The 24,135-nt window shown below is 44.6% G+C and overlaps 1 protein-coding gene across 5 annotated transcripts in view; it reads left to right on the top strand.

Annotated features, from left to right (window-relative positions):
- atg7 (ATG7 autophagy related 7 homolog (S. cerevisiae)) overlaps positions 1-24,135 on the top strand; it is a 226,296-nt gene that overhangs the window by 69,693 nt on the left and 132,468 nt on the right. For all 5 annotated transcript variants that reach the window (XM_069939867.1, XM_069939868.1, XM_069939866.1 and 2 more), the window contains 3 exons: positions 946-1,061; positions 9,292-9,367; positions 13,645-13,725. In XM_069939867.1, coding sequence (XP_069795968.1) covers positions 946-1,061; positions 9,292-9,367; positions 13,645-13,725 — 273 coding nt within the window. The remainder of the gene's footprint in view (positions 1-945; positions 1,062-9,291; positions 9,368-13,644; positions 13,726-24,135) is intronic.

The raw sequence follows: 24,135 nt of genomic DNA, 5'->3' as shown, positions 1-24,135 counted from the left end.
AGCACTGAGTGCCTGACAGGGACACTAGCGTGGAGGTGAAGCAGGTTGCGCTGAGTGCCTGACCGAGAAGGTGACTTGGATTGTCAGCATGAGGGAAGGGCTTTAATTAGCTTAATTATGATGCCGAATGCAGTTACAGCTTCAGCGACCAGGGTTCGCTGTAAATTTGTCATGTGAATTAAAGTGATTAAAGTGAACTTTTACATAATTAAAGACTATAATACTGATCTTTTTTAAAATTACTTTACATTTTTCAGTCTTTTGTCCTTTCAATGGTATATTCTTAATGAAGTTAGGCATTGGAAGAGACAGTCAACTGGAAAATCCACATTTCTGGCACCTGCAATCCCTGTAAATGCCGGATGATGGGGATTTTACTGTGGTTATTTTCCTTTTTTTCCCCGGTTGCTTGATTTCCGAACAACAGGGATTTTGTATTGACCCCACCCATTTTCTCTTTAAGGTGGTATAGCCAAATAAACCACTGAAGGCATCAGAGAGATTCGTCTAAATTTACCCTGTTAACGAAATGTTATTATTGCTCCTGATCAATTGGGCGGGGAACCATTTTATTTAATTGGGGATAGAACTGGTCATTGATGGTACGGTCTGTTGGGACCTCAGTGTGTTTATTGTGGAGCAGAACTTCTTGATCCCATGAATACTTTTTATTAGCCTTGGCCTAATTGCTAAAGACCAGGTGACAACGAGGGTGGATGTGGTCTGTTAGTCTTTGTCACTTTCCAGGGGTCAGTGGCAGATAGCGGGTAAGCCCGCAGCCCTTTGGAGAACGAAACTTGCTGCAGGAGGCAAAAAATGGTGTTTTGTTTCTCTTAACTACAGTGTCAAACTAAAAACCTTGCCGTCATCCTAAAACCATGTTGACTGCTGTGAAGTAACTAACAGGTGTTTCAACATTGTGATTTGGTGTATTTTTCAAATCAGTCAACGAGAGACCGCACTCTGGACCAGCAGTGTACTGTGAGTCGTCCAGGCTTGGCCATGATAGCTGGAGCACTTGCTGTGGAGCTGATGGTTTCTATTCTGCAGCATCCTGAAGGGTAAGTTAAAATATTGATGTACAATTACAATTTTAACAGAGAAATGCTGTAACTGAAGAGTTTAAGTATCTAGACTTTATGTGTAACTATGGCAAAATCAAAATATTTGCACTCGCTGTGTTACAAGCCCAGAGGACCCCAAAACCCAGCAGCAATTGATATTCACCAAGACAAATGATTACTTAAACAAAAGTTGCTTTTAATCATCTTTAAACATGAAAACAGAATCAAACTCTAACTTATCACTATCACATCACCCCCTTCTAATTCTAAGCGCACATGTGTGTAAGGTGTGTGTAAGTTCAGAAAAGTTCTTTGATTCACAGTCCAATCACACTTCTCACTCCTCCAAGTTCACTGGTTTCAGGCAACTCTTATACTGTGCACAGAATTTAACATTTATGAAGTTCACCAGGCTTTGGTGCTTGAAAGGTAAATGGTTCTCGTCGGTTTTCAGAAGGAGATTTGTTGTTCCTGGACAACCACAACTGATCCCTTTTAATCAGCCACGACAGTGTCTTGCTGAAGAAACTTGCCCCATCAGGGTTTTCCAAATGATAACCTCTTTCTTTCAGGTCACCACAGAGTTCCTTTTCGTTTCTCTTATTTCAAGTGAAACATTAGGCAGCCAGTCCTCTCCTCTTGCATGAATACAAGGCCTTTGACTAAGCACTCACAACCTGTCTTCTAAGTGGAGTTTTTCCACAAGCTTTCCAGCTTGTCCTGTTCCAGTCCCAGCTGCTGCTGCTGCTGAACTGATTTTTCTCTCTCTCTCTCTTTCTTTCTCTCTCTTCTCTCTCTCTCTCTGAGAAAAGCCTGTTTTACTCTTTCTGCTTGCAAAGCCACATGACCCTCTTAGAACAGTAACCTTCACTCAGACAGCCTTTGGCTCTGAACCTAATCCTCCGAGTTCTTTCATCTGTTGATTTTCAAAGCAACAATCCATTAGTGAAGTCTCTTGGACACTCCCCAAAGTTTTTGCAAAGGCTCTTGGAGCCAGCCTGTCTGGCTTGAACAGAGTCCAGTATTTTAAATGAGATCTGTTGTGAAGTTTTTGTACGTGACTTACACTAAAAAAAACCTGCCACAGTTTATCTCCCAAAATCATATCTATATACAATATAAAACAGAACATATTCTGTCACAGCTGAAAGAGTGGATCACCAGGTGTGGAAAGAGCAAGATTAACCCATCGAGGGCCAGGAAGGAAAGCTAGGTGTTGACACTTTGTTTTAAAAATTGAGTTACAGAAAAGGGTGAGCTGGAGAAAGCATGAAAGGCAGTGGGACAGAATGAGTGGAGTTTGGAGATGGATACAACATTTTGGGGCAAGTGCCAGAGAGGTCTGCACTTGCTATTGGAGGTGAAGGGGAAAGAAACAGCAGACGATTTTAATGACAAGATTTTTTTTAACTTTATAAAGGTTTGTCTTTGCATACTTTAACTGTGAGTAGCTCTGACAGATAAAAGCAGGTCATATTCGCAAGTACTTAACTTGGTTGAGCCGCATTTAGCAGCGGATTGTTTCAACAAATTAAAGTCTTCAACTTTTAGAGTTAAGAGAGCAGAGATGATGGCTACATTGGGGATGTATCCAATGTATGGGAGAGCATTATATTTTAAAGGTAATTGGGGAGCCAAAAGACGGAAGTTAGGTCAAACAAATTGGTTGCTGCAATGACCGGATCAAAGAGTAGCAGCAGAAGAATCTGTTCAGCTCTTCATGCGTGCTCTGTCATGGAATAAGATGACAGCCGATATTTTATCTCGGGTTTAATTTACTCTGCCAACTCTGTATCCATTAACTCCCTTATGTTTCAAAATTTTAATTCTGTTTTGAATGTACTAAATAACTGAGACCCCATAGACTTTTGGGTTGAGAATTCCAAAGATTTAATACCTTCCAGCTGAAGAAATTTCTTATCATCTGAGTCCTTGGTCAATTCCAAATTTTCAGACTGTCACCTCTGGAGCTAGGTGCTCCACTTGGATATAACACCATCAGATTTCAGGTTTATTGTCAGAGTACGTACATGACATTACATACAACCCTGAGATTCCTTTTCCCTGTGGGCACAGCAGGATTACCACGAATGGGTAGTGCAAGAAATAAATTGTACACGGTTTAACATGTAAACAAATAAAAGAACTGTAAACAGATAATGAATGTAAACAAACTGTGCAATACAGAGAGAATAAAAAAATCAATAAAGTGCACAAGTAAGAGTCCTTAAACGAGTCCCTGATTGAGTTTATCGTTGAGGAGTCTGATGGTGGAGGGGTAGCAGCTGTTCCTGAATCTGATGATGCGAGTCTTGTGGCACTGAGACCTCTTTCCTGATGGCAACAGTGAGAACTGTATGGTGCGGGTCCTTGATGATTGCTGCTGTTCTCCGATGACAGCGCTCCCTGATGTGGTCAATAGTGGGGAGGGTTTTGCCTGTGATGTCCTGGGCTGTGTCCACTACCTTCTAGAGGGCTTTACACTCAGGGGTATTGGTGTCCCCATACCAGACCGTGATGCAGCCAGTCAGCACACTTTCCACCACACCTCTGTAGAAATTTGCCAGTGTTTCTGATGTCACTGCATCTAAACTATCAGACCTCCTGAATTCTGTGTGTTTTAATGAGATCCTCTCCTGTGATCTCAAAATATCTACACCAATATCTAGAAACATTTTTATAGTCAACATTTAGACAATTCAGATTTTATCAATTAAGATTGAATTTGAAGAGACCTCTTGGAAGTAAGGCCAGGAGGAGACAGTATTTGAGGGAAGAAAGCTGTGAAGTTGTTATTGGGTGCTTGAAGACAGTCGTATTAATAACTGAAATGATGGCAGGAGGTAGGTTAGAAGAAATGCAAAATTGAGTGGTTGAGGAGTTTATTTGGAGGGAGTTGTTAACTGGACGAAGAGTGCAGTCACTCGACTATTGGAGGATATGATCAATGGAGGTGAAGCTGAATCTCCACAAATCAGAAGTTGCAATTTCTTCTTGGAGACTACTCAATCAAAACACGAGGATGAACCTGCAGGTCGACACCGATGTAAGCTAGGGTGGCCTTCAAGTAAGGAGATCCTCCTTTTGGCAAGAAATGAATGCATGATCTCTACAAGGTCATTAAAGAACCAAGCTCAAGAGAACCATAGAAAATTGCAGCACAAAAATTGACCTTCTAGTCTGTGCTGAACCTTTTTATTTTTGCCTAGTCCCGTTGACCTGCACCCAGTACATAGTCCTCCATACCTCTTCCATCCAAGTACCTGTCCAAATTCCTCTTAACTGTTAAAATTGAACCCACGTTCACCACTTCAGCTGGAAGCTCGTTCCAGACCCTCTTCACTCCCTCTGTGAAGTTCCCCCTCATGTGCACTCTAAACTTTTCCCCTTTCACTCTTAGTCCATGTCCTCTGGTTTGTATCTCACCTACCCTCAGTGGAAAAAGCTTATCTGCATTTATTCTGTATGTCCCCCCTCGTAATTTTAAATACCTCTATCAAATCTCCCCTCATTCTTCTACATTCCAGGAAATGAAGACCTAATCTGTTTAACCTTTCCCTGTAACTCAGTTCCTGAAGTCCAAGCAACATCCTAGTAAATCTTTTCTGCAAGTTCTTTCTGTCTTATTGATATCTCTCCTGTAGTTAGGTGACCAAAACTGCACACAATACTCCAAATTTGGCCTCACCAATGTCTTTTACAGGTTTACCATAACATCCCAACTCCTGTACTCAATACTTTGATTTATGAAGTCCAATATCCCAAAAAGCTCTCTTTTACAACCCCATCTACCTGTGACACCCCTTTCAGAGAATTGTTATCCCTCTGTTCTATCGCATTCTCAGTGTCCTACCATTTATCAAGTATATCCTTTCTTGGTTTGTCCTTCCAAAATGCAACCCCTCACACTTATCTCCATTAAATTCCATCTGCTATTTTTCAGCCCATTTTTCCAGCTGGTCCCGATCCCTCTGCAAGCTTTGAAAACCTTCTTCGCTCCCCACAATCCCTACAACTTAGTGTCATCTGCAAACTTCCTGATCCAATTTACCACCTTATCATTCAGGTCATTGATATAGATGACACACAATGATAGTCCCAGCACTGATCTTTGAAGCATACCACTAGTCACATGCCTCCAATCTGAGATGCAATCATCCAACACAACTCTCTGGCTTCTCCCATCCAGCCATTATCGAATCCAGTTCACTATTCAGCATAAATACCTAGCATCTGAAACTTCCTGACTAACCTCCCATGTGGGACCTTATCAAAGGGCTTACTAAAGTCCATGTAGCCTGTCCTTCGTCAACTCTCCTGGTAACCTCCTCAAAAAACTATCAGATTGGTTTAATGTGATCTACCATGCACAAAATCATGTTGACTGTCCCTAATCAGCCCATGGCTATCTGAATAATTGTATATCCGATCTCTCGAACCCCTTCCAATAATTTACCTACTACTGACATCAGGCTCACCGGCCTGTAATTTCCAAGGTTCCTTTTGGACTCGATGGACGTGGGCTCAATTTTAACAGTTAAGAGGAATTTGGACAGGTATTTGGATGGAAGAGGTATTGAGGACTATGTACTGGGTGCAGGTCAGTGGGACTAGGCAAACTTGGCCAATTGCTATCTGAATAATTGTATATCCGATCTCTAGAATGCCTTCCAATAATTTACCTACTACGGACATCAGGCTTACCAGCCTGTAATTTCCAGGGTTCCTTTTGGAGCCTTTTTTAAACAATGGAACAACGAGAGCTACCCTCCAATCCGTGGCTAAGGACATTTTAAATATTTATGCTAGAGCCCCTGCAATTTCTACACTAGTCCACCTCAAGGCCCAAGGAAATTTCTTGTCAGGCCCTGGGGATTTATCCACCCTTAATTGCTTTAAGACAGCAAGCACTTCCTCCTCTTTAATCTTCACAGACACGCAGCGACTATGTCAGAACATGCTTGTAATCACTGAATGCAAAGCACAATGGCTTAATGCAACAGTGCAATACTCCCTGACGGGTTAAACATGTCCGAAGTTTGCTTTGAACACTGAACTCACACAGAGGTTACATCAATGTCAACTACTACAAGCAATGTCGCACCAATGGTCACTGCTCTGAAGTCAGGGCAGCTTTTCAGCGGGTGAATGCATGGAAAGCGACTGGATCAACTATATATAAAAAAAAATCTTTCATCTCTTTCTACAACAGACTAAAGTTCCCACTTCAAGAAGGCCACCATTGTACCAATACCACAAGATCACAATATAAAGTAGCGGAAGTAGGTCCATCGAGTCAGCTCCGCCATTCTAATCATGAGTTGATCCATCCTCCCACTCTGCCCCACTCCCTGGCTTTCTCCCCGTAACCCTTGAAGCCCTGACCAATCAAATACCTGTCAATTTCTGCCTTAAATACACCCAACGATTTTGCTTCCACAGCCACCTGTGGCAACAAGTTCTACAGTCTCGTGTCCCTCTGACTAAAGAAATATTTCCCCAACTGTGTTTTAAATTGTCACCCCTTTATCCTGAAGTTGTGCCCTCTTGTTCCCCCACAGGGGGAAATATCCTTGCCACGTCTATTCTGTCTGGGCCTTTCAACATTTGAAATGCCTCTGAGGTCCTCCTCATCCTTCTGTACTCCCAACAAGTACAGTCCAAGAGCTGGCAAAACTCCTCATATGCTCGCCCTTTCATTCCTGGCATCATGCTCGTAAATCTCTGAACCCTCTCCATTGCCAGCACATCTTCTCTCAAATAAGGCATCCAAAGTTGTGCACAGTGCGCCAAGTGAGGTCTCTCCACTGCCTTGTAGAGTCTCAACATTACAGCCCTGTTCTTGTATGCTATCCTTCTGGAAATGAATGCCAATGTTGCATTTGCCTTCTTCACCACCAACTCAACCTGGAGGTTAATCATTAGGGTATCCTGTACAAGGACACGCAAGTCCCTTTGTATCTCTTAATTTTGAATTTTCACCCCAAAGCAAAGCATAATGACAGGCTTAAATGACACCTGACTGGTGGCTTTGACATCAGGCATCATGAAGTGAAGTGCTTTGAGAGGCTGGTCGTGACTTGAGTCAACTCTAGCCTCCTAGGCATCCTTGGCCCACTTCAATTTGCCTACTGACCACAGAGATGCCATCTTCCTCGCTCTCCACTCAGCCTGTGAGCACCTGGAAAATGAGGATGCTTGTGTGGCTACTGTCAATAGTCTGTAGTTCTGCGTTCAACGCTATAGTCCCCAGCAAACTTGTAACCAACTTCCAGATTTCGGCCTCAGCAACCACCCCCCTGCTCCCCCCCACCCCCCCACCCACCTACCACCTTGCAACTGGATACTTGACTTCCTGTCTAGTGCGACCAATCAGTGAAGATGGGTAACAACCTCTCCATGATCACACTCAACACTGGCATTCCTCAAGATGTCTACTCAGTCCCCTACTACACTCCCTCTACACTCACAACTGTACAGATAAGTATTGTTGTGGCTCCATTGTCAAATTTATCAACCACACCACAGTATCGAGTAAAGGTGAGAGGGAATACAGAAGAGAGATTGAAAGCCTAGTGGCATGGTGCCAAGATAACAATCTCTCTCTCTCTCTCTCTCTCTCTCTCTCTCTCTCTCTCTCTCTCTCTCTCTCTCTCTCTCTCTCTCTCTCTCTCTCTCTCTCTCTCTCTCTCTCTCTCTCTCTCTCTCTCACACACACACACACAATAAGACAAAAGAGATGATCGTTGATTTCAGGAGAGAGGCCAGAGCCCATAGCCTGTCCACGTTAATGGTGCTGAAGATGAAGGAACAGATGGCATCAAGTTCTTTGGGATAATTTTTTCCAGTGATCTGACCTGGAACAAGCACATAGGTCATATGCATTAGATGGTAGGCTATTGAGATGTGCAGAGCAACAAAGGGATTTAGGAGTGATGGTAAATATTACCCTCAAGGCTGATACTCAGGTAGATGGTGTGGTGAAGAAGGCATTTGGAATGTTGGCCTTTATAAATCGGAGTATTGAATTCAAGAGTAGGGAGGTTATGATGAAATTGTACAAGGCATTGGTGAGGCCAAATTTGGAGTACTGTGTACAGTTTTGGTCACCAAATTATAGGAAAGATATAAACAAAATGGAGAGAGTACAGAGAAGGTTCACGAGAATGTTGACAGGATTTCAAGGTTTGAGTTACAGGGAAAGGTTGTGCAGACTAGGGCTTTTTTCTCGAGCGTAGAAGATTGAGGGGGAACTTGATAGAGGTATTTAAGATTTTAAAAGGGACAGACAGAGTAAATGTGGATAGGCTTTTTCAATTAAGAGTGGGGGAGATTCAAACTAGAGGGCATGGTTTAAGATTGAAGGGGGAAAATTATAAGGGGAACATGAGGGGAAATGTCTTTACGCAAAGGGTGGTAGGGATGTGGAATGAGCTTCCGGCAGACGTAGTTGAGGCGGGATCATTGGTTACATTTAAGGAAAGACTGGATCGTTACATGGATAGGAGAGGACTGGAGGGGTATGGACCGGGTGCTGGTCAGTGGGACTGGGAGGGTGGGGATTTGCTACGGCATGGACTAGTAGGGCCGAACTGGCCTGTTCTGTGCAGTAAGTGGTTATATGGTTATATGAGACAATGCACCAACAATTCTACTTTCTAAGACTGGGAAATTTGGTGTTTCTCCCTCCCATCTCTTAACAGCTTCTACAGGTGCACCATTGAATGCATACTTGCTGGATACAGCACAGGGTGGTATGGGAACTGCTTTCCTCAAGATCAGAAGATGCAAAGTTCAGTTCAGAGCATAACACAAACTTCCTTCCCTTCCATAGATTCCATCTACATCTCCCACTGTGTTGAACAGCATCCATCCCACCCCAGACACGCACTCCTTTCCGTCTTCCCATCAGGAAGAAGCTCAATAGTGTGAAATCGCGCTCTAGTGGGCTTAAAGATGGCTCCTTCCTGGCAGGCATTAGGCTCTTGCATGAACCTCATTGTTACAACCCTATACTCTGTAAATTGTGCCCTTTGCATGACTGTGTGTAATTGTAGAGATAATCTGTTGTCTGTTTGCAGAAGAACACTTCTCACGAATTTGAGACAAATAAATGCAAACTTTCTGAGAAATTTATAGTCACTTTTTATCTTGCATTTGTTTTAACAAAGACTTGAAACGACTAGTTGTATTAGCATCACTTTCTGGCTTGGTTTTGAATTGGCAGTGGGTACGCAATAGCCAGCAGCAGTGACGACCGACTGAATGAGCCTCCAACCTCTCTCGGACTTGTCCCTCATCAGGTGAGTAATCCCACAGGTTCACCTCTCTGTTGTTAGTGTGAGCAGAGCAGGTATTTCACGCTGGCTTTGTACGCAATTGGACATTTTAGAAATTTTCCACAACTTGTGGGGGATATCACATCCCAATCTGTCGATTGCAAACAGACCTTTCATCCCTACTCCCAGACTAGCTCTTCTCAACAGATTTCCACTTCACCTCACTCGATGTACTTCCATTTTGGTTTTGCTCTTGTCTGCAACGTTGTCAGATTTTGTCTCGGAATCCATAGGGTCAACCTTCATAGGCATCGAACAGTGCATTTTGTGATGCTGCCTTTAAAAAAAAAAAGAAAATCTATTGGAATAGTCAGACCCACCTTTGCAGTTTTGGTCACCTTATCTAAGGAAGGATGTTCTTGCAATGGAGGGAGTGCAGAGGCGATTCACCAGGCTGATACCTGGAATGGCAGGAATGACTTATGAGGAAAGATTGCGCAAATTGGGATGGTACTCGCTGGAGTTTAGAAGATTGAGAGGGGATCTCATAGAGACATATAAAATTCTGGCAGGACTGGACAGAATGGATGCAGATGGGATGTTTCCAATGGTGGGAAAATCCAGAACCCGGGACCATGGTTTGAGGATAATAGGCAAACCATTTAGGACCGAGATGAGGAGGAATTTCTTGACCCAGAGGGTGGTGAATCTGTGGAACTCATTGCCACAGAGGGCAGTAGAGGCAGGTTCATTAAATCTATTTAAGAGGGAATTAGATCTATTTCTTCAGTATAAGGGTATTAAAGGTTACGGAGAGAAGGCGGGGACGGGGTACTGAACTTTAAGATCAGCCATGATCTCGTTGAATGGCGGAGCAGGCTCGAGGGGTCGAATGACCTACTGCTCCTATCTTCTATGTTTCTATGTTTTGCCTTCCACAAATGCTTGGAGCGTGTACTTGTTCATCCGCTGAGTCACTCTGTCCACGATGATAAATTCCAGCCATATTCATTCTCCACCTCGTGTTAAACTAACAGGTCTTTAATAAGCACAAATAATAATTTTAAAGCATTCCATGTTGTCAGCATCTTATTTGTGAAAATGTTTTTAAATACTCTTTTTCTTTTCCAATATTTTATTGGGAGATAAATGTTAACATTCTGTTCCAGTACTGTGCAGGAACCTTTCCCACTCCCTTTGTACTTGATTTGTATTTGTCATCTGAGATTGCATTTCATGTTCATGTTTTATTTTTCTATCCCTCTTCTGTGACGCTTGCTTCTGGAAAAATTTCATGGCCGCAGAGAGGATTTAGGAAGGATGGAAGTGATGAGGAAAAGTTATAGCAACTGCAATTTGTGTCCTAAGGGAGTTCACCGAGGCATACAGCCCTACTCTATAATTTGGCGTGTATTCCTGCCATCCTGCTTGCCAATTAAGTAATTTATGCTTGGAAGAATCCAATGCTTAGCATATGAATGCAATATCTAGAAGCACTATGTAGAGATTTCAACAGAGCAGATATATAATGCAGTCTTTTCAAGGAAGTCTTGTGTAATTCAATATTGGTTTCATTTTTTTTTTGCCTGATTCACTGTACCATTTAGTAGTAAAAACAAAGCTGGAGAAACTCAGCAGGTCAAGCAGTGCCCTTTATACAGCAAAGGTAAAAATACGTAACCGATGTTTTGGGCTAGAGCCCTTCATCCAGGCATGGAAAGATGTCGGCAGGCGTCTGAACAAAAGTGTAGGGGGAGGGCGATGTGGACGCAAAGGCTGGAAGTGATAGATATGGAGGGAGGGGACAGTAGCGATCAGCGGGAAGTGGGGTGGTTAGGTGAAGGGAGGGAGGAGAACTGGGCTGGGGAAGAGGAGAGCAGGTTAGCAGAAACCAGAAAAGTCGATGTTGATGCCGTCTGGCTGGAGAGGGCCCAGACGGAAAATCGGGTGTGGTTCCTCCAATTTGCGGGTGGTCTTGGTAGGATAGTGCAAGGCCATGGACGGACATGTAAGTGTGGGAGTGTGACTCAGAACTGAAATGGTTGACCACTTTGAGGTCTCTTTTACTGTTGCGGATGGAGCAAAGGTGCTCAGCGAAGCGATCTCCCAGTCTGTGCCCAGTCTCTCCGAGGTAGAGAAGACTACAGTAGTCTTGGGCATTAAACTATCCTGCCCGCGAACTGGAAGGATGGACTGGCTTCTGTCATTCAAATCCTCAACATGTTACAATGTAGGGCACAATTGGATAGTCCTTTTTTTCCTCCTCATTATATGCAAGGCAGTTGTCTGCTACAGTGTTTCTATGACAACACTGTTGAAATCAAAAATTCATCATGTTTATAATTATGGATATTTAAATAATTCAGCAGCATTGAACAATGGTGATTGGTTCTATCCTGGTTCTAAATAGAAGCTCCTTGATCCACTTGTGAATAGAACCAAAATCCATTCAGGGAAAAAAAAACTAATTTGCAGATAACCAGGCTGGCTATAAATCTGTTTTGCTACTGATATTCTAAATGGTAAAAGTGTTTCCTACTCTTGTGTGTCATTTATATTTATTGGTTATCTTGGGTTGTATTTAATTTCTTTGGTACAGGTATTTGCCATTGCAGTAGATGTATTTTTATTCCCTTTTCAGTAAAGTGCTTTAACCATATCAGCAAGATTGTTGAAAAAAATAAATTTGGATTTTGAATCTCTGGCAATAGAAACTCTTGACTCTAGGTGGTGCCACAATCAAACAAATATATTTACTGCAACTAAGATTGCAACGTGTTTGGAGAGTAAGACGGTGGTGGGTTAAAGCACTTGAAATATTTATTAATTGGAGGGAAGACAGTAGGTGTCTGTACTTGTGCTTATCAGATTTATGGTTTCATATATGTAGAGAATATAAACTATGGGTGTGATGAACGTGCACAGCACCAAAATTAGGCTAAATCTGGTATTGTGTGCAGTCTAGAGTTCAAATTATATTTAAAAAAATTTAGACATACAGCACAGTAACAGGCCATTTCGGCCCACAAGTCCATGCCGCCTAATTTACACTCAATTAATCTACACCCTGGTATGTTTTGAATGGTTGGAGGAAACTGGAGCCCCAGGGAAACCCATGCAGACATGGGGAGAACGTGCAAACTCCTCATAGACAGCATGGGATTCGAACCCCAGTCCCTATTGCTGGCACAGTTAAGGTGTTGCGCTAACCGCTACAGCAACCGTGCTGCCCAAGTATTGGAAGTTTAGAAAAACAATAATAAATCTACGAATTGCTAGGGTATTATGAGAGGCATAGATGGGGCAGGTAGCCCGTTTCCCTGGGAAGGTGTTTCTAAAACTAGAGGACATATGCTTAAGGAGAAAGGGAGGGGGTTTCAACGGGATTAGAAAGGTGCGTTTTAAAACAAATGGTGTCTGAAATGAACTGCCAGAGGAGGTGCTGAAGACAGGAATAGTAGTGACATATAAGTGGAATCTGGACAGGTACTTTAAAAGGCCTAGAGGAATATGGAATTAATGGGGAATAGGGTAGATAGGCTTGAAAGTGCCATATTTTCAGTGGGCTGAAGGGCCAATTTCTATGCTATATAACTTTGTCTTTGTGACTCTAGAAGGTTAAGAAAAATTGTGAATGTATTTGCACATTATGAAAATTGCTGAGATAAATTATTCCATTTTCACTGCTCAGCTGAATACTAATGAGAACTAATAAGTTTAAAAGGAAGAATTTTATTTGTATATCACCTTGTGCATTCTTTTACAAATGGGAGTTTTTAATTTTGAACTGTGATTATTCTTGTCACAAAAGAAACATGTCAGGAAATGGAATTTTGTGCTTGGGTCTCTGGGCTGTGATCAGAACTCGCAGCCTTCTGACACAAGATGGCTATCAACTCGGTGAGTAGGGATTTGAACATCAAGGCCTTTGAATCCAAGCCCATCATTTCCTGAAAGTGGCAGCACCAGTTAATAAAATGGTGAAGAAGGTTCAAGACCTCCTTGCCTTAATTGATTAGTGCATAGAATGCAAGAGTTATGATATTACGTTGCAACTTTACAGCTCTGGGAGGTGCGCACTTGTGCATAGTTCCAGCCACCACCGACGCAGGCTAATTTAAGAAAGGGGATTAAATAGTTCATTTAAAAACAGGCAGATTAAAGGATTTGAGAAGCAAGGAGAGGAAGCTTGAAAGAATAAAGCAAAATAACAGCCCTAGCCCTTGAGAGTTAGTTCATGGGTGGAGGCAACAAATAATAACAAGCTTTACAACAGCACCAAATATTCCCCTCTTTTCCAGATCCGTGGCTTTTTATCAAGATTCGACAATGTCCTTCCAGCAAGTCTAGCATTCGATAAGTGCACAGCTTGCTCACCAGTGGTAAGTGTCTTCTGTTCTAGACTTCTGGAAAAGTCGCAAAGCTTGATTTACAATCCAAAAGCAGATGCTGGAATTCTGAAGTAATACCAGAAAGTTTGGGAAGTACTCAATGGTTTAGGCAGGCATCTGTAGAGAGAAAAAAAAAAACTGTTAGTGACAGGATCAGAATTGAATTTGAAGATAGGTTGTGGTGAACAGCTCACTGATGTGTAGTAGATGTCATCCATACCATTTAAGACTTCTGCATTCTCTTCATCTCCATGCTATCGCAATCAATCGCTTTGGCGCATCCTCTGCAAGTTCGAGCATGCTTTTCTTTCTTTTCCAATCTAGATGCAGTCATTGGTCTGAAGGTTTCATTCTGTTTGTCTACTAATGCTACCAGACCTACAGAGAAACTCCTGAATTTAAAATGTCATTTAGTGTCACTTTAAAGTACAGTAAAATCCCCATTATCCGGCACCTACAGGGATCATGGATGCCGGATATGCAAATTTTCTGGTTGACTGAGACTCGCTCTTTCAATGCCTAACTAATGCACTAATGTATACACTAACTAATGTATTCATTAAGAATACACGGTTTAAAAGACAAAAGACAGTGCAAAATGTCAAGTAATTTGATTTAAAAAATCAGAAATATCTTTAATTATGTAAAATTCATATTAATCAGCTACTTACAAAATTTAAATTTGAACCCCAGTTGCTAGTGCTGTAGCAGTCCTGAGCTAGCCACTACGCTAATCGTGCTGCCATCGTAATTAACCCGCTCCCCTCGCGCGAGGAACCCGACTCCCCTCCACGCCAGTGTCCCAGTCAGGACCTCTGCAACCAGAGTCCCCTCCACGCCAGTGTCCCGGTCAGATGCAACCCGACTCCCCTCCACGCCAGTGTCCCGGTCAGATGCAACCCGACTCCCCTCCATGCCAGTGTCCCGGTCAAGACCTTGGCATACCTTCCTTTAAATTTGAACCATTGTCCCTGGTGGTGTTGCGCTAACTGCTATGCTAACTGTCCAGCCATCATAATTAACCTCCCACCAACTCCCCACCCCTTTTCCTAAGCTTGCAGATAAAGCCTTGCCAACATACTTAATACCATATGTTTCCTCACATCCAAAAAGCTTGGGACCGGACGGTTTTCATTATTGGGTTTTTTTCAGTTAAGCAGCTCGGTACAATCAGCAGAATACTTGTATTAGCTGTTAAACCACAACGTCAATCTGTTCTTTTTCGATGAATTTGAGGTTTCAAAAGTATACCCAGCATATAAGTCAACCGCACCCCCCCCCACCCCGAGAAAAATTTAAAGGTTTCACAACTCAACATACGCTGAAATATACGGCATTTATTTATTTCCTCGACATTTTTGCTGGTTGTTTGCATTTCCTTTTGATTAAGTCCTGGATCATAGAGATTTTTATTGTATTAGTTCAGTTTTCATTCGTGATGACAACATTCCAGATAGCATCCTTTACTGGAGCCTTTAGAATGTACCACTATTTTAAATGAGCTATTTGGACAACATCAGTCTGTTCCAAGATTAATGCTTTGTGCAATTGTAAACATCTGTATTTACTGTGAATAAATATTTTAAGTACATCTTGTTTAGTATAGGGGGAAAATGGAATATATTCATACCAAAATGAAATGAACAGATGTAAAGGGAAAATCAATAAACGACAGATTTGCATGATTTCACATCTTTGCACCTCACATTTAGTGGTCTCGTTTACAGTGGAGAAACTAAACGTTGCTTGAATAACTTTTGTGCAACATATTTGCATTCAGTCCTTGGATGGGTGGATGTGGGTGGGGCTGTGTTGTGACAGAGGGGAAAAGTTCGGTGGCTTCAAAGAATAGCAGGTCTGGGCACAGGCTGAATGCAAAAATAATTTTTATTGAAACACGCGTAAGTGAATTGCAACAGGGATAATGCATGTGAGTATTCTCAGTCCAACCAGTCATGTCGAACTTAACACTATCGATACCAGTAACACAAGCACAGTATAGCCCAGTCACGCCAGACTTAATACGACCAATACCAGCAGCTGTTTACACAGACTTATCACAACCAAGAACTACAATACACTACCCACTCTTCCTTGTCAAACATGGGCCTGGCAGAGTTTGACGGCCCCGATCCTTATGTGGTGTACACCTCATCACGTGGCAGTGAGGCCACGTGACCCTCCACAATCCACATTCCCACTGGCCTGTGGACTGATGGCTGTCTCACCGTTCCCGTTCGCATTCCCCCTGATTGCTTGGACAGGTGGTGATTGAATGAGGTGCACCACATTGCCAAGGCGAGCTCCCTTTGTGGACACATTGGGAGAGTCAGGACTATTTGTGGGCCAAACTGTATGGAGGGGTAAAAGAAACAGGTGCCCGAATCACCCACCCAGCAAGGATTATTGGAAGTGAGGTGGTTAAGTGGTGAACGGAGTGGAAGAATGGAGTCATTACTGAAACATTTTGATTAAAAGAGTCCATACAGCAGCTCCTGTAGCTGTCATCGAGCAGGATGGGTGTAGGTGGAAGACCCTCAGCTGCGTGTGCCGGAGCAGTGATGAACACGCAACTGTCTGGTGTGGTGGTGCTGAGTGAACATCCGTAGGCTCCCACAGCACCGCTTAGCGTAGGGTGGAAGAGGAGTATAGCCTTCTTCTGGTGGGTGGGGGAGGGAGGGGGGAATCTGGGAGAACTAACATCTGGTGAGTTGGTTAGTGTGGTAAAATGAAAGGTTCAATTCGCCTGGTCTCACGACCCATTACATGTCGCCCAGACCAAGTGCAATGATCTCCCTTTTTAAAAAAAACCAGACTCTGTGGCTGCTGCACCCACACTCTACCAGAGTCCTCGGAGCCTTGAAGATTGACTTCATCAGTTTTGGGGCCATCGGAAGTGCCGGATGGCATGAGAGTAGGAAACCCTCCCCCGCCCAGTGGGGCGTGAATTTAACTGGTCCACCGCTTGTTAGAGTGCACTGCAATGTATGGTCAGATGTCAGTGTGCGAATTTTCTCGTTAAGTAGACTAGTCATACTTTCTATCAATCCAGACGCCTGTGTAGGGGACGTGCAGCAGTAACAAGATACCAGCCTCCACTGCCCAATTTTGTACTTCTGTTCACGTGAAATGAGTCCCCTAGTTGGACTATACCTCCCACAGTGCTCAATAAATGGAAGAGAGGTATTGTGGCCTTTTAATGTACTGTCCTGGTCAGCCTTCTGGCACCAGGACACCCAAGTATGTGTTGACCATTGTGAGGAGGCACTGCTTTTTATTTCAGCTTGGGAGTGGGTGGACATAGTTGACCTGCCAGACCTGGCCTGCGCCGTGGCGAATGTGACCCATTGGATCCATTTATCCAGCCCCGTGGTTTGGCATGCTGGCAGGTGGGGCCATTATCCACCACAGTTCTAGTCTCATTGTGAGTGAGTTCCATCCCTAAACTGCTCGCCTTCATGTGCCGTCAGGCACTAGATGTTGCCAGTGCATTGAGGTCAGTGTGATCAGGGTGCAGGGTGACTGAGTTGATTTGTGCTGCATTGTCCAGGGCAGCATTGTGTACAGCCTTCACCACGTCTCTGATGGTGAGCACTCTCTCCCCAGCCTGCTCCCAGATGAACCGCCAGCGCTGCTGACCCCAGAGCAGGTGACTGTGAATTTGCCAGCCTTGTCGAGCCACCGGAACATCCTTACAGCCATTGGCCACTGCCCAGGAGTCAGTGTAAATTCAGATAGGGTCTGTGGTTTCTCAGAGGGTGAGTAGTACTGTGGTCAGCTCAGCCAACTGACTGGATCTCCTCCCCCGCCCCCCCCCCCCCACCTCCCATTTTCTGTGTAAGTATCTTACCTGTAGCGCAGTGTAGCACCATTGGTACTTGCTGCTCTTCCACCAGCTGGAGCCATCAGTGCACCTGGCCTGTTACTGCTGGTCTGGATTGAGTGTGTTGAAAGATTGGCCCCAGGCTATGGGGGAGGGTGTACTGCAGGAACCTGGGGCAGTGGAGCATCGCTTTTGAGGAGGGACATGACCTGCTCATGCAGTCAGCTCACCTCCTCTGAGCCGGCTTCAGTATGGTCCACGATGCACCACTTCCACTTTACTATGGAAGTCTGCTGGGCCCGGCCCTCCTTGTGGGTGACCTCAGCGGATGACCCATCACATGATGGGGAGGTCAGTCTCAGCAGCCGTTTGGCGTTCAGTGGCAAGAACTGCTAGGTAGCACGTAGCAGCCGGTGCTCAAATGGGCTGTAGCGGGAGGTGGCCTCCGCAAGGGCCTTGGTCCTGAAGCTGAGTGGTACTCTGGGATCTTTCATCTTCTGCCAGAGATACCACTCGGCCATTGTAGTATTGTCAGAAACCTGTAGCTTGAAGGTGGGGTGGGGGGGTTAGTGGCAGTTCCTGCTCAATGGCCTGTTTTGCCATGTCGAAAGCTGTTTGCTGCTTGGGACTCCATTTAGAGGTAGTCTTTTTCCTGGAGACCCAGTACAATGGGCGGAGTACATTGTCGGGTAGGGAATGCAATGAGGCCAGTAACCTGAGGCCAACGAAGCTCTGGGCACCATTGTGTTAAGAATTCTATTCTTGGTACTGCCTGGATCGGTCTGTAGCATGAATGCCACTGTATTCCGAGGAACAGGACAGTCTTAATGGGGCCCTGTACTTCCTCAGGGTTAACGGCCCAGCCGAATGCACTGAGTGCTGTAATTAGAGTGTCCGAGGCCTGTGCCACAGCATCTTCTGAGGGGCCTTGGAGGAAGATATCATCTATAGTGTATGGTTTCAGTGCCCGGGGTAGGCTGATATTTTTAAAAATCCTGGTCAATTAAATTGTGGCACAGTGCGGAGCTGTGGACGTAGTCCTGGGGCAGCCAACACAACGTATATTGGCTGCCCTCCCAAGTACAAGCAAATTGCTCCTGTGACTCTGAACTAAGGGGAATGGAGAGTGAGGTTGATTTCGGCGGCATACCAGTGTTCGGTATCTCTTCCCCCCCCATCCCCTTGATGTCTTCAAGCAAGGTGACCACATCAGGGATGTTGGCAATGATTTGAAGGTGTGGGGGGGTGTGTTGTTAAATTTTCTGTAATCAATGATCATCTGCCGCATGCCGATTTTTCTTGTGCATGGGCCAGATCCGGCTATTCAAGTGGAAAGCAATGGGTCGGATGGACTTGCTCTTACATCAAAGCATCGATGACCTCGGCAATCTTTTTTCATTTGGCCCCCAGCTCTGTCTGGTGCTGAATTCCTTGAGGGGGGGGGGAATTGTCGATTGGTGCCTATTTCACAGTTTCGACTGCAATAGTTACCCAGGCGATCCAAAGGGGAACTTTCCTTTGTTGGTGCGCAGCGACTGTCCCTTGAGCGGATTCATGTCCAGGATGCACTCGGGGAAGGCTGCGGCCAGAACGGACACGAATCGGGGAGGTTCTTTACTTGTGGAGAGGCAGAGAGTAAAAGCTAGTGGGGACAATGGACCCTCTTAGCCCCTCTATGGAAACCTGTGTCCTCTCCAACCTGCAAGATTCCCGGGGGAATGCTCGACACCGGTACCTACAAGAGCCATCCAGCACTGAGTATTCCCCTTTGCCCAGTGTTACTCCAGTGGGATATATGGTCTTGGGTCATGTGGCCAGGACAGGATCACTGAATAGATCTGCTGGCGGCCATGACGACGCTTCCTGCTGACTGATATGGGGTATCTAAGAGGGAGTCAGGGGCTACCTGTGGTGGGGAGGAGCAGAGAGGAGGGTCTACGAGGTTGGAGTTGGTGATGAATGAGAAGCTCCACCCTTACAGGACTCTTTCCCCACTCCATGTGCTCTTTTTCAAAGAGTGTACAGAGTGGACTTGGGAAATCGATGAATGTGGGCACGATCCATGTCCCTGGGGTTACTGGCAAGGTGGCATCGCTGCACTTTGTCTCAGCCCTGCAAATGTGAGTGGGTATTCCTTGCTCCATGTACTCGTCCCTCCTGGAGGGCAATGGCTTCCTGGATGGTTTTTCTGGTTGCCCTTCCCATGAGGGGTAAGACCACCCCTCTAAGGTCAGGCTGTTCAAAGAGTTCAAAGAATAGCGGGTCTGGACAAAGGCTGAATAATTGAAACACGTAGAAGGATCGCAACAGGGATAACATGAAAATATTTTCAATCCCTCAACACAGTACTAAACCAAGATAAGGAAGGCCTACTGTTCTTTCCCAAGACCACATTTTGGCAAATAGGATCATCTGGCTGTTTTCCTTCTGCCTTCATATAAACAGAGCCTAAAAAGAGAGGCTCTGGAGATCAGGGCAGCTAGAAGAGGGTTGAAGGAGGCTGAGGAACGGTTGTAGGACTTGCTTAAGTTAACAGATTGGTCAGTGTTCAAGGACTCAGCTGAGGATTTGAATGGTTGCACCAGGGCTGACACCGACTTTATCAAAGCAGCTGTGGATGAGCGTATCCCAGCCTAATTGTTCAGGATTTTCCCCAATCAGAAGCCCCGGTTGAACAATGAAATCCAGATCGCAGGCATTTAAGGCCAGAGATCCAGATCATTACAGAAGGAGCAGGTATGACTTGTGGAAAGCCATTTCCCGGGCAAAGTGGAGTTTCTGGACGAAAATAGAAACCACGAGGGATACCCGACAGCTGTGGCAGTGCCTAAATGACAGCCTGCTACAAATAAAATCTGGTGCATAGCTTCACTCCCTGACAAACTCGAGCCTTCTAGCCTGATTTAACCATGAATGAGGAAGAGCCCCATGTCCCCTGATGATCCTATCCTGTCCATAACCAAGGATAACGTGCAGAGAGTGAATCCAAGGAAAGCAACTGATCCAGACGAAGTACCCAGCCAAGTACTAAAACACTGTGTTGACCAACTTACCGACTTATTCACGGACATGATACCCACCTGCTTCAAACAGACATTAATCGTACCAGTGCCCAAGAAGAGTGCAGTAACCTGCCTTAATGACTACTGACCAATGGCACTCACATCAACAATGATGAAATGTTTTGAAAGGCTGGTGATGAAGCTGATCGGCTCCTGTCTGAGCAGCAACATGGCTACATTCCAGTTCGCCTATCATAGCAACAGGTCTACGGTGGATGCCACCTCACTAGCTCTACATAAAGGCCTGGAACACTTGGGCATCAAAAGATGTTCTTTATCAACTACGTTTTGGCATTTAACATCATTGTCCCCTGAAAACTGATCACCAAACTCTTAAGTCCTGGGACTCAACACCCCACTGTGTAATTGGATGCTGGATTTCCTCACCTCCAGACCACAATCAGTGAGGGTTGGTAAGAGCATCTCCTCCACAATCTCCATCAGTACCAGAGCACCACAGAGCTGTGTTCTTTGCCCCCTGCTCTACTTGCTTTACACCTATGATGATGGTTCAGTGCGACAAAAACATCATCTACAAAATTTCGCTGTAGTGGGCTGTATAAAAAGAGGCCAATGAGTCAGCATTCAGGAGGAAGATTGACATCTTGGCTGAATGGTGCACCAACAACAGCCACAAACTCTGCCACCAAAGCCAAAGAGCTGATTAATGACTTTAGGAAGGGAAAACCAGACGTGTACAATCAAGTGATCATTTGGGGATCAGAGGCGGAGAGGATTCACTATCTTGGAGGATCTTTCCTGGACCCAACATACTAATGGCATTGTGAAGAAAGCACGTCAGCGCCTCTACTTCCTCAGGAGTTTGCGGAAGTTTAGTATGACATCGGGAACCCTGGCAAATTTCTACAGCTGCGTAGCGGAAAGTGTGCTGACCGGCTGTATCACGGTCTGGTATGGAGACACCACTACCCCTAAGTTTAAAGCCTTGCTCAAGGTAATTGATACAGCCGAGGAAATTACAGGCAAACTATTCTCACCATCAACAACATCTACTGGGAACGCAACCATCAGAGAGCAGCAGCAATCATCAAGGATCCACACCATCCAGCGCATATTCAGTTCTCGCTGCTACCATCAGGAAAGAGGTATAGGTGCCACAAGACTCACACGGCCATGTTTAGGAACAGCTACTACCCCTCCACCATCAGACTCCTCAGCGTCAAACTCGATCAGAGACTCAATTCAGGAATCTTACGTTTGCACTTTGTTGATTTTTCTATATTGCAATCTTTTGGTTTACATTTATTTGTATGTTTACATGTGTACGTTGAGTACAGTTTTTTTGCAGTACCGATAGATGGTAATTCTGCCTCGCCCGCAGGAGAAAAAGAATCTCAGGGTTGTATGTGATGTCACATATGTACTCTAAAAATAAATCTGAAATCTGAACCAGTCGCATCGGACTTAATACAGCTGATAACAGCATCTGCTTGCGCTCTTACAAGAACAGTACAACCCAGTCACATCGGATTTAATACCACCAATACTGACTTTACAACCAAGGACTACAATATGCTACCCACTGTTCCTTGTCTAATGTGTGAACGGCTCACACCACACACCAGTAGAAATTTGCCATGGTTTCCAATACCATAACCATCCTCCACAAACTGAAGTCCTGGTTACATTCCGATTTATCTTTTCTGCATCCTTTCCAGCTTATTTCTTTCCTGCTGTTGAGTGACCCAACTCTGGGCAATGTTCCAAGGGCCGCCTCACCAATGTCTTGGACATCAGTGTTCCTGTGCTAAACGCCCTGACTGATGAAGGCAAGCATGCCAAGCACCTTCTTCCCTCTGCTGTCTACCTGTGTCACATCACGGATCTGTGCACCTGTACCCCGAAATCTCTCTGTTCTACCGCATTCTCCAGGGCCCTGGTTTAGCCAACCAAATTGCAATACCTTGCACTTGTCCAAGTTAAGTTCCATCTGCATTGTTTGGCTTGATTTCCCAGTTCATATAGATCCTGTTACAATCTTAGATATCCTTCACAGTCTACTGTACTGCCAATTTTGGTGTTGTCTGCCAGGTTATTAATGTTAAGTGTGTTGTCATTGATGTTATTAATAGAGTTGACCAACCACAATGGGCCCAGCACACCTCTGGTCACAGGCCTCCAATCCGCGTAACAACTTCTGTTACCACCCTCTGGCTCGTATCATCAAGCCAATTCTGTATCCGATTGGCCTGCTCATACTAGATCCCATGTGGTGTGAACTTCAGAACCAACCTACCATGCAGGACTTTATCAAAGTCCTTGCTAATGTCCGTGTCAATATCATCTACCTCCCAGTCCTTCTCAATCTTCTTGATTACCTCTTCAAGATACAAACACAATAAAAAAATTAATCAGACATGATTTCCCAAGCACAAAACCATGCTAACTAACCCTAAACAGTCCTCACCTTTCCACATGCATATAGATGCTTTCCCTCAGAATCCCTCGAGTCGCTTACCCACGATTGATGTAACACTCATAGGCCTGTAGGTTGGGTGATTGCTGTGTAGGCTGCATCTTTAGTCAAGTTTATTGTCATCTAATTGTACAAGTCCTCGGTGCAAAACATGCAGACATAGCACACATACAGACAGACAATACATATGCACGACAAGGATCATATTTACAAATAAATAAATAAAAATGGTTTCCTAAATATGAGAGGCATGGATGATTAGTGTGAGCAGTTCCTTTAGTCATTCAGCATTCTCACTGCCCAAGGGAAGAAGCTGATCCTTAGCCCGGTGGTGCTGGCTCTGATCTCTTGTATGTCTTTCCTGATGAGAGCAGCTGAAAGAGACTATATGGGGTGGAAGTCGACCTCATTTAATTTGCACACTCTCTTCAGTCATTGATCCTGATAGATCACATCAATTTTGGTGAGGAGAGGGGGGGAGCAGAGAGACTCCAGTGATCCTCTCTCCCACTCTTTTGCTTCTGTGGATTGACCTCCGATCCATTTCTCTGCAGCAACCGTACCACACTGTGATTATAGCCAGCCAGGATGCACTTGATAGAGCTCCTAAAGAAGGTTGATGTGATGGCAGCTAGTAGCCTTACCCACTTCAGTCATCTGGGGAAGTGCAGTCACTCTTGCACCTTCCTGACAAGTGAGGAAATGTTGAGTCAACGATTGGTCAATCATTAAGTGAACTCCAAGGAACTTGGTGCTCTCTACTTTCTCCACTACAGATTTGTTGACGTATAGTTGAGGGTGGTTGTTCCTGGTCCTCCTGAAGTCCACCGTCATCTCCTTCGTCTTGTCCATATTGAGACTCAAGTTGTTATTCTTGCACCATATCAAGGGATTTTCCACCTCCTCTCCGTAGTGAGACTCATCGCTGTTGCTGATGAGGCCAATGACTGACGTGTCATTTGCAAACTTGATGACACTGTTGGAGCTGGATCTGGCCATGCAGTCGTGGATCTGTAGTGTGAACAGGAGAGGGTTGAGCACGCAGTCCTGAGTTATGCCTGTGCTCAGCGTGACGGTGC

The sequence above is a fragment of the Narcine bancroftii genome, chromosome 5 (assembly GCF_036971445.1).
Source record: "Narcine bancroftii isolate sNarBan1 chromosome 5, sNarBan1.hap1, whole genome shotgun sequence".
Lineage (NCBI taxonomy): Eukaryota > Metazoa > Chordata > Chondrichthyes > Torpediniformes > Narcinidae > Narcine > Narcine bancroftii.
Note: the sequence above shows the minus strand (reverse complement) of the source record. Positions and strands in the feature narration are given on the sequence as shown.